General features: G+C 42.6%; 1 protein-coding gene across 2 annotated transcripts; it reads left to right on the top strand.

Annotated features, from left to right (window-relative positions):
* Positions 1-659: 659 nt before the first annotated feature.
* On the top strand, positions 660-5,389 carry LOC125463915 (dynein light chain 2, cytoplasmic-like). Of its 2 annotated transcripts, none has more exons than XM_048555681.2 (3): positions 660-859; positions 2,269-2,407; positions 4,941-5,389. In XM_048555681.2, exons 2-3 carry the CDS (start codon positions 2,276-2,278, stop codon positions 5,076-5,078), a joined length of 270 nt encoding a protein of 89 aa, XP_048411638.1. In that variant the 5' UTR covers positions 660-859; positions 2,269-2,275; the 3' UTR covers positions 5,079-5,389. The 2 variants fall into 2 exon arrangements, with proteins under 2 accessions (XP_048411638.1, XP_059511089.1); XM_059655106.1 differs by lacking the exon at positions 660-859 and adding an exon at positions 867-980.
* The last annotated feature ends 5,167 nt before the right edge of the window (positions 5,390-10,556 follow it).

Raw genomic sequence — 10,556 nt, 5'->3', positions numbered from 1 at the left:
GGACAAGGTTGACATTTAATTTATAAACTATTTTACCCAAATACTGAAGGGGGCCAACCGTATACTTCCAACAAGTTTTATTTGTAGTTTTAAGGGTGTTAAGTGTTCCTAAAAAATTTTAACCTGTGGTGAAAACCACAGGTGATTTAGTAAACGAGCTTTAGGGATTCCCTAGCTAGTTGATTTTTTTGGCCTAATGTTTCCCAATGGGTTTGTTGAGAAGATCATATGATTTTTGTTTGGTTGCACCTGGACAGCACATTTCCCCCATTCGCATCACTGGTACTCATTATAAACCATTTTAGGGCGTGGAGGTGGGGGGTTAACCCTTTTCTACGGTCACCTGCAGCAGGAGATATTCGAAAAGCAGTGCTCCTCTCTCACACGTTCGAGTTGATTCGGACGGCAGACGATGGTCGCTGGGTAGATAGATAAATAAATGACAGCAACCGCCAGTTGCTAAGACACTCGCCCCTCCCCCACCACTACAACCTCCCATCAGCCTCAATCCGCGCACGTCGGCAGCACCCAGGCGCGCTGCCTGCCGGTCCGAAATAAAACGCCGGGGTTAAGAGCGGCGCGGTTATTGATGGGCCGGACCAATGGGTGGGCGGCGCGGGCGGGAGCCGACCAATGGGAGCCGTGGTGATCATGGGCTGGGGGGTGGGGCCTGGGCACAGGGCTGCCGCTATGTGACGGTGCCCGCGGGGAGCTGGCTGTATTCGGCTGCTCGGTAGCGGGACCGGGACAGGACAGGCATATAGAGGAAAAGAAAAGGGATAGGGCTGAGCCTCCGGGACGGTACCGAGTATCGCTGCTCACTCACTCGTTAACTGAGGTGGAGACCGTACATTTAGAAGTGAGTCTCATGGTACCCGCATGCACACGCCTGCGCGATCGCCAGGGAGGCACGAGATGATCTTGTTGTGAGGGCGGCTTGAGGAAAAAATCAAAAATTTAAAAACCGTTAAGGAGGCTCGGTGAGGAAAAGAATGCCCCGGGGGGGGCGGGTTGGGGCGACGGTTACGGCCACGCTCTCTTTGTCCGCTCCCTTAACTTCGAAAAGCCGCTGCCCCGTCGAGACCCGTTGCCGTTTCTGAGTGGGGCGGTGGGCGAATTTTTTATTTTTGCCTCTTGGGCGGGGGATGCTGAGCCTGAGCCCGAGCCCGAGCCCGATCCCTTCGCTTTTAAACGGGGTTCATCCAGCGACTGACTGACTGGCCGCGAGGAATCGCAGATGCTTGCCCTTGTCCGGCTGCACTTTGGACCGAGCAAACAGAAATTAATTTTCCGCTCACCGCCTCCCTCCCTTTTATTTCTCTCCACCACTCCCTTTCTCTCCTCATCCTACTCGCTCTTTCCCTTCATCCCTGATCCACTTCAGGGGAGAGGTCACAACCTAAAGCGTTAACTTTTTTTGTTTTTTTTTCTCCTATAACTGCAGCCAAACTTTTTTTTTAAAAATCTCCATCTCTGCCCTCCCCTCTTACTTCCAACCCTCCTATTCTCACACTTTCTTTTTTCTCTCCCTCTACCTCTTCCCCCAGGCACGAAATGGCACTGTGCTGGGCTTCTTTTAATGTCTTCAACTGTATTCAATGGAAACGGTCCACAAAAGTCATATTTGTGAACTGTTTTTAAAAATGTACAACCGACTTTTTTGTTGAAGCTTTTTGGTCTGCACTTGTGGGAGCAATTCACAAGAAATGCCAGATGTAAATGAAAGATCACTTTCCCCTTTTTTCAGTTTTGGTATTTCTTCTGAATTGTCCTAGTTGATGCAAAATGAAAAGCTTTGATGAAATGGGTCTTTTTGCGAGACAGTGAGTATATGGTGAAGTGAATGTTAGTTTGGGATAATTTAGTCTTCCAAAAACATTGGACTGAGGCTAACTATCTTACACTTTTTCTGTACTATTGTGTGTGCATTTGTGTTCCTGATGTGTTGGGAATCTGGTGATACTAATTTTAATGTTTGCAATTTAATCCTGGTTTGACGTACCAGAGAAAACACTCCATTTAAAACAAGCAGCAACATAGAACAATGTCTTTCATTGAAAATGAAGAATCCATGTCTGAAATATCCACCTATGTGGTCTCCATTTATGGGGACTTTTTTAGCATTTTTAAAATTGTTTCCAGCATCTGTAGGTTTTAATCTGGCTCCAATATATTCTTAAATGGGTTACTTGTACATTTTAATCCATTCAATTCCAGATTAGTACAGCTGGTGATTCCTATTTTTTGGAATTCCTTGTTTTCTGTCAGGTAAACCATGTCTGAAAGAAAAGCTGTCATCAAGAATGCTGACATGTCTGAAGACATGCAGCAGGAAGCTGTGGAATGTGCTACCCAAGCACTAGAGAAGTACAACATTGAGAAAGATATAGCAGCTTTCATCAAGAAGGTAAGAACATGATTCTCTGTATTGATTGTGCTTGCAAATCAAAGCCTAGTTTTGTCCTTTCGGATACTGTTACTAAATCAGATCATAAGACATTGAACTGCAAATCTTATTCTAAGCAAGTGTAGTGGTCAGTTACTTCAGTTGCCTGGCTGGCAATGCTGAGGGATACCAACAGCACGGGTTATATTCCCACACTGGCTGACATTACTATGAAGGATTGTCCTTCTCACCTGAGATGTGGTGACCCTCTGCTTAAACTACCATCAGTCGTCCCTCTGGGAGAAGTCCTAACATCTGACAGGACACATGACTTTTTACAGCAAGTCTGTCTGAATCTAAACTAAGGGTTGCTCAATTGTAATAGATGCCCACCTGCATCTAAGTTGGACTTGTATGCAATTGGGAATTTAAGACCACTTGCTTTTTGTCCTTGCAGCTTTCCTTCAATACCATATGAACAGCAATGGCTAATCTTATGCATTTGACCCCCTACTGAGTAGGGTGGTAATTCTGTTATGGAAACAGAAGTTGAATTAAGCAACTACAACCTGTACAAACTCTCAATTCTCAAATACTTTTGAGACTAGTATCTGATTTAGTCTAATCCACAACAATCTAATGCAATTCAATATCCAGTGAGTGTTGTGGACTTGGTTATTTGGAATCTTAGAATCCTTAGTGTCAAACACATCCCTGAACATTCAGCAATTTAGCATGGCCAGTCCACCTAGCCTGTACATCGTTGGACTGGGGGAGGAAACCGAAGGTCCTAGAAAAAACCCACAGATACAGGGAGAATATGCGAATGCCACACAGACAGTTGCCTGAGGGTGGATTTGAACCTGGTCCCTGTTGCTGTGAGGCAGCAGTACTAGCTGGAATGATTTGCACTTTTGTATAAAAGGAAACTGAAATATTTTAGTTCATGAAAATAGTTTTTGATTATGCTGTGTTACCACAGTAATTAAAACACCATCTTTAATACATTATTGTTTTGCTATGATGTTTATTTCCAATGATATTTCTTTAGACATTAAATGACAGTTCATGTATTCTGCTAATACGTGTAAGCTTTTGTTGATGTCTTGCACTGAAATGAATTTTTATCGGGGAAATTAGAATATAATAGTCCTCTAGAATAACAAGTCTCATTATGTATATTAGAGCACTACAATAATTCACTTATTAACAGCAACAAGAATAAATTACTGCTCCTTAAGTACCATTTGGTTTCTGAATGCCTCCCTGGCTGCCTTCTGTTTTTCTTCAGTCTGATGGTTTGCAAGTACACTTAAAACTAAACTTCACAGCGAACTTATAGAATAACAGTTTTAAATTGAACCAATGAAGTCAATGACAGTGTTTCTTTCCATGTGTAAACAATGCAATGTTCCCCCCCCCCCCCCCCTTGCATCACCTTCATGTATGATTATTTATAATAATTATAACCCTTAATCTCATTCAGGTCATCCTCTTGCTGCGCAATACTAGCAAAGGCCTTCTGTTTAAAACTTATTATTTTGCTGTATACTGTGCTCTTGGATACAGGCACCACAAATTCTGCACGGCCTGTGTATCTGTGTAGCAAGGTCCCTTGTTTTTCTACTCTTTCTTCACTCTGTGCCCAATGTGCCACCCCCCCCCCCCCCCAAACAAAGTACACTACTTGATGTTCTGTGTTGAATTTGATCAAAAAGCTGTATATTGTCCTAAATGATCTTAGTTATGACACCTTCAATTGGTGTTAATTAGAAAATTTCAGCATTTTGCCTTGTTTCACACACCATTACACTTGTTTTTTCACAAGTGGAATCTGAAGTTAGTGACTTTGAAATGTGTTAATTGGCCATTTTAAGTGGATGCTAATCCCTCAAAGTTTAATATCTTGAACATTTCATTTACTAGAGAGTAGCTTTTTTTTTGCAAAAACCCATCTTCCTCCTTCCTTGGAAAAGATATCTTCTGTTTGCACTTCTGATCTCTTGCATCATGTTGCATATGCAAATGTTTTATTGAAGAGGAAGGGTCGCTGGACTCAATGTTAACTCTGATTTTTTTTTTCCCCTTCACTTATGCTGCCAGACCTGCCGGGCTTTTCCAGCAACTTTTGTTTTTGTTCTGTTGAAGCTATCTGATTGCCCTTTTGTCAGATTGAATTCAATTTAAATGGTTTATGCATAGCTATGCTAAATCAAACTAATGCTTCCACTCTTAACCATCTAGTACTGGTGCATAATAGTGCACTAATTAGGAAGGTTACTAGACCCAAGGCAAGGAGTAATTGTGTTTGTCTTAAATTTTTGTCAGTTGTCTTTGGATATCCATCAATCTGAGTATGGAGCTGAGGCAATTAATTGCTAATTTCCGATTGGGCTTAAACTGGAGAGCCAGAGAGAGATACCCAACTTAAATTGAGAATAGAATACCTTGCAAGATGAAACTGCTTTTATATTAATGGACTGTTGCTTGTGGGTGTTGGTTTACAGTTGCAATGAAATACCTTTTTTTAATAATGCATAACGTTGTTTTGCAGGAATTTGACAAAAAGTACAATCCCACATGGCATTGTATTGTGGGTAGAAACTTCGGAAGCTACGTGACTCATGAAACAAAACACTTCATCTATTTCTACCTGGGCCAAGTAGCCATCCTTCTTTTTAAGTCTGGCTGAAGAGGCTGCACTTATCGGGCTTCAAATGCAGTTGATCCAAGGAAAAGACTACTTTAAAAAAAGTATCCTCTGTTTTTGCTAATCCACAAAGGGAGACTTGAACAATGTGTCCGGTGTAATTTCCAGCATGGTGAAACCAAATTTAAGATGCTTTCTTTCTTCTCCCCTCCCCTCCCCATCCCACCCCACCCCACCGCACTCCACTCTTCCCACAAATGGTCACTAAGGTTTTCCGGTGACTTTGTATTTATTTTCTTTGTCCTACTTTCCAACATTTCCAATTCAATAAACAAGTTTTGATACCACTTTAAGCTTGCATTCTGCTGATTGATTGATTGGTTTATTTGTTTGTATGTCTTTTGAGTATGTTCATTATGAATTTTCTCTTATTTGAGAGACAAATAGCTGCAGGTAAAATGTTCGGTGGCCCATAAATGAAAAAGCTGTCGCCTGACTCTGCATTAATACAACAAATTATTTAGCAGCTCATTTCTTTGTCTGGATTGAATTTACTGTCTGAAACCCCATAGTCCATATAAACAAACAGATTTCAACAGTTAAGTGTGGAGCTGGAGGAACACATCATCCAGGCAGCATAGAGGAACAGGAAAGTTGATGTTTCGGGTCAGGACCCTTATTCGGAAGAATATTCTGAAGTGCCCCAACCTGAAATGTCAACTTTACTGCTCCTCTGCTGTCTGGCCTGCTGTTTTCCTCCGGCTCCACACTGTTCTCTCTGACTCCAGCGTCTACGGTTCTTACTACCTCTGATTTCAACGGTTGCTGGGGCTTGTACTTAATACATTGGTGAAAGCCTCTTATCACCAGCATATTGTCTTCTAATTCTAATAGTGTACTAATTAAGCAGTACATAGAAAAACTATGTACATTAGCACAGTTTAAGTGCATAGCCTACTCATGAATTTGCAAAAGTCCATGTCCTCATCACTCCCACAAACCCATCTTTTTCATTTTTTTTTTATTTTATCTAGTATCAGCACTGAGAACTTTAAAACGTGTTAAACCTCCTTCTTCAATTCATTACTGACATTAAGTACTAGATTGAAGTCCAATCAGATTTAAAATTTTAAACTGATTTCACTTAGTGTTTTAGTTTTAAGTCACTGCCTACCAGCATAGACTATTGAAACTTCCTGTTGCTTGTCCAACTGGAATATCCTTGCCTGTTTGGGAAACAAACTCCAAATTAAAGGCAACATTGGCCACTGCCTGACCGAGTGAGTGAATTAATCTGTCATAATGATCCTTTTTTTTTAGGCAATCCTTTTGAGTCTGAGGATAACTTTTATTCTGCACTGGAGTTGTGCATCTTGAGGGGAAACCAATAACTCTGAGCATGTATTTTAGTTTGATTACCTGCTGCCTCTATTTCCCATCTTTAACATATCTGGAACTTTGATTTACGTCAATTACAAAGTCAAAATGGATCATAAGCAACTCTGGTTACTTTGGGTTCGTAAGTTTGCAGATGACAGTAAAGTTGGTGGACAGTGTGGAAGAATGTTGCAGGTTGCAGGGAGACTTGGATAAACTGCAGAATTGGGCTGATTGGTGGCAAATGGAGTTCAATACAGATAAATGTGAGGTGATTCACTTTGGGAAGAATAATAGGAAGGCAGAATACTGGGTCAATGGAAAGATTCTTGGTAGTGTGGATGTGCAAAGGGATCTTGGTGTCCATGTACATAGATCCTTGAAAGTGGCCACCCAGGTTGATAGTGCTGTTAAGAAGGCTTACGGTGTGTTAGGTTTTATTGGTAGAGGGATTGAGTTCCGGAGCTGTAACTGTCCAAAACGCTAGTGCGGCCTCACTTGGAATATTGTGTACAGTTCTGGTCACCCCATTACAGGAAGGATGTAGAAGCATTGGAAGTGGTGCAGAGGAGATTTACCAGGATGTTGCCTGGTCTGGAGCAAAGGCCTTATGAAGAAAGGCTGAGGGACTTGGGTCTGTTCTCATTGGAGAGAAGGAGGCAGAGAGGGGATTTAATAGAGACATACAAGATGATCAAATGATTAGATAGGGTGGACAGTGAGAGTCTTTTTCTGAGGATGCTGACTTCAGCTTGTACAAGGGGGCATAGCTACAAATTGAGGGATGATAGATTTAAGACTGATGTCAGAGGCATGTTCTTTACTCGGAGTGGTAAGGGTATGTAACACCCTGCCTGCCAATGTAGTTAACTCAGCCACATTTGGGGCATTTAAACAGTCCTTGGATAAGCATGTGGATGATGATGGGATAGTGTAGGGGGAGGGGCTTAGATTAGTTCACAGGTCTGTGCAACATCGAGGGCCAAAGGGCCTGTTCTGCGCTGTATTGTTCTATGTTCTATGAAAAGGTTTCTGAAATTGGGAACAGGTTAAGCTAGTAATAACGGAATGAGTGTGTTCATTCACTTAATACAGAAGCCATGAAGGGCTCTGGGAAGTTAGAGGTAAATTGTGGGTGAGTTTTGAGTCCAATGAAGAGTCCAATAGTGCAATATAGTGGCTTTATAGGATGAGGACAGTGAGGTTTGAATATATGTTACACTTATGGTTAACAGTGAATCACAGCAATCTGGTAATGTGGGCATGAAGGAGTGATGCAAAGAAGTTGAGATTACTGAAGTGGAAGTAAGCCCAACTATCAGAAACTTACACTGCCAATTTCAGTGAGGGGAAAACAAGCTTCTGAAAAATACATAACAAGCATCTCCATTGTTAACCTATCCTTTGCCTCTAACGTTGAATAAAATGAATCAGTGCACTCATACAAAGGGTGATATGTGCTATTAAATTTGCTGTTCAAGTCTTGTAAATGTAGGAGTTTCTATCACACTCCACATAGTGCAACAGGATCTACTGTCTGTTTATATAATTGCCTTTTTATTACAGTAAAAGGTAGGCAGGAGGAAATCATCACATTCTGATCTATTCTAAAATAGAAGAGTGAAATGTTGACTATGTTACACATTACTGAAAGAAAATGAATACACATTCCTCCAAAGCCATCTATGATACCTTTTCGTAGGTACTCTAACTTAAAAATGACTTGCTTTGCTCAGCACTCAAAAATTCAATTGTGGATGAGACAATTATGTCAAGTATAATAGTTCATCTGGGCCTCAAAATTAAATAAAATGAAAATAGCTGAAGGATTGCCTTCTTATCAAGCTGTTACTAAAGTCCCCTACAATAGCATTGAATGATTTGAGGGCTTGGTCTCCATAATCCTACTTAGATTACTGAAGCTGTGCTTCCTGACCATATTAGCCTTTTATAAATTGGTACTATATTCATTTATCCTCATGTAAAAACAATTTTGACTTGTATAATGGCTTTAATGTAAGGTGTCATGTTAAATACATATAATTTATATAAAAGGGTATAAAAGGCAGATGGGTTACGGTCAGGGGACAGAAAGGGAACCGGCAGGCAGTGCAGGGATCCCCTGTGGCCATTCCCCTCAACAATAAGTATACCATTTTGGATACTGTTGGGGGGGATGACTTATCAGGGGAAAGCAGTGGGGCACAGGTCTCTGGCACAGAGTCTGTCCCTGCTGCTCAGAAGGGAAGGGGGAAGAGGAGCAGAGCATTAGTCATCGGGGACTCCATAGTTAGGGGGACAGATAGGAGGTTCTGTGGGGACGAGAGAGACTCACGGTTGGTGTGGTGCCTCCCAGGTGCCAGGGTGTGTGATGTCTCTGATCGTGTTTTTGGGATCCTTAAGGGGGAGCAGCCCCAAGTCGTGGTCCACATTGGCACCAACGACATAGGTAGGAAGAGAGACGGGGATTTAAGGCAGAAATTCAGGGAGCTAGGATGGAAGCTGAGAGCTAGGACAAACAGTTGTTGTCTCTGGGTTGTTGCCCGTGCCACGTGCTAGTGAGGCGAGGAATAAGGAGAGAGAGGAGTTGAACACGTGGCTACAGGGATGGTGCAGGAGGGAGGGTTTTGGATTCTTGGATAATTGGGGCTCTTTCTGGGGTAGGTGGGACCTCTACAAGCAAGATGGTCTTCACCTGAACCAGAGGGGTACCGATATCCTGGGGGGGAAATTTGCTAAGGCTGTTCAGGTGGGTTTAAACTAATTCAGCAGGGCGATGGGCACCAAAATTGTAGTTCGACTATAGAAAAGGTTGAGAGTAGGGTGGTCCAAAATAAAGTTTCAGGGAAGCAAGATGGCACCGGCAAGCAAGAAGTTGGATTGAAGTGTGTCTACTTCAATGCCAGGAGCGTCCGGAATAAGGTGGGTGAACTTGCAGCATGGGTTAGTACCTGGGACTTCGATGTTGTGGCCATTTCGGAGACACGGATAGAGCAGGGACAGGAATGGTTGTTGCAGGTTCCGGGATTTAGATGTTTCAGTAAGAACAGAGAAGATGGCAAAAGGGGCAGAGGTGTGGCATTGTTGGTCAAGGACAGTATTACAGTTGCAGAAAGGATGTTTGGGGACTCGTCAACTGAGGTAGTATGGGCTGAGGTTAGAAACAGGAAAGGAGAGGTCACCCTGTTGGGAGTTTTCTATAGGGGTCCGAATAGTTCCAGAGATGTAGAGGAAAGGATAGAAAAGATGATTCTCGATAGGAGTGAGAGACACAGGGTAGTTGTCATGGGGGACTTCAACTTTCCAGATATTGACTGGGAACACTATAGTTCGAGTACTATAGATGGGTCAGTTTTTGTCCAGAGTGTGCAGGAGGGCTTCCTGACACAGTATGTAGATAGGCCAACGAGGGGCGAAGCCACATTAGATTTGGTATTGGGTAATAAGCCTGGCCAGGTGTTAGATTTGGAAGTAGGTGAGCACTTTAGTGATAGCGATCACAATGCTGTTATGTTTAGTGATGGAAAGGGATAGGTGTATACCACTGGGCAAGAGTTATAGCTGGGGGAAAGGCAATTACGATGAGATTAGGCAAGATTTAGGGAGCATAGGATGGGGAAGGAAACTGCAGGGGATGGGCACATTAGAAATGTGGAGCCTATTCAAGGAAAAGCTCCTATGTGTCCTAGATAAATATGTACCTGTCAGGCAGGGAGGAAGCTGTAGAGTGCGGGAGCTGTGGTTTACGAAGAAGGTGGAATCTCTGGTCAAGAGGAAGAAGAAGGCTTATGTTAGGATGAGATGTGAAGGCTCAGTTAGGGCACTTGAGGGCTACGAGGTAGCCCGGAAAGACCTAAAGAGAGAGCTCAGAAGAGCCAGGAGGAGACATGAGAAGTTGTTGGCGGATAGGATCAGGGTAAACCCTAAGGCTTTCTACAGGTATTTAAGGAATAAAAGAATGACGAAAGTAAGATTAGGGCCAATCAAGGATAATAGTGGTAAGTTGTGTGTGGAGTCAGAGGAGATAGGGGAAGCGCTAAATGAATATTTTTCAACAGTATTCACTCTAGAAAACGACAATGTTGTCAAGGAGAATACTGCGATACAGGCTACTAGACTAGGTGGGATTGAGGTTCACATGGA

This window comes from Stegostoma tigrinum, chromosome 26, assembly GCF_030684315.1.
Source record: "Stegostoma tigrinum isolate sSteTig4 chromosome 26, sSteTig4.hap1, whole genome shotgun sequence".
In the NCBI taxonomy this organism is placed as follows: domain Eukaryota; kingdom Metazoa; phylum Chordata; class Chondrichthyes; order Orectolobiformes; family Stegostomatidae; genus Stegostoma; species Stegostoma tigrinum.
This window is presented reverse-complemented; position numbering and strand designations above follow the sequence as displayed.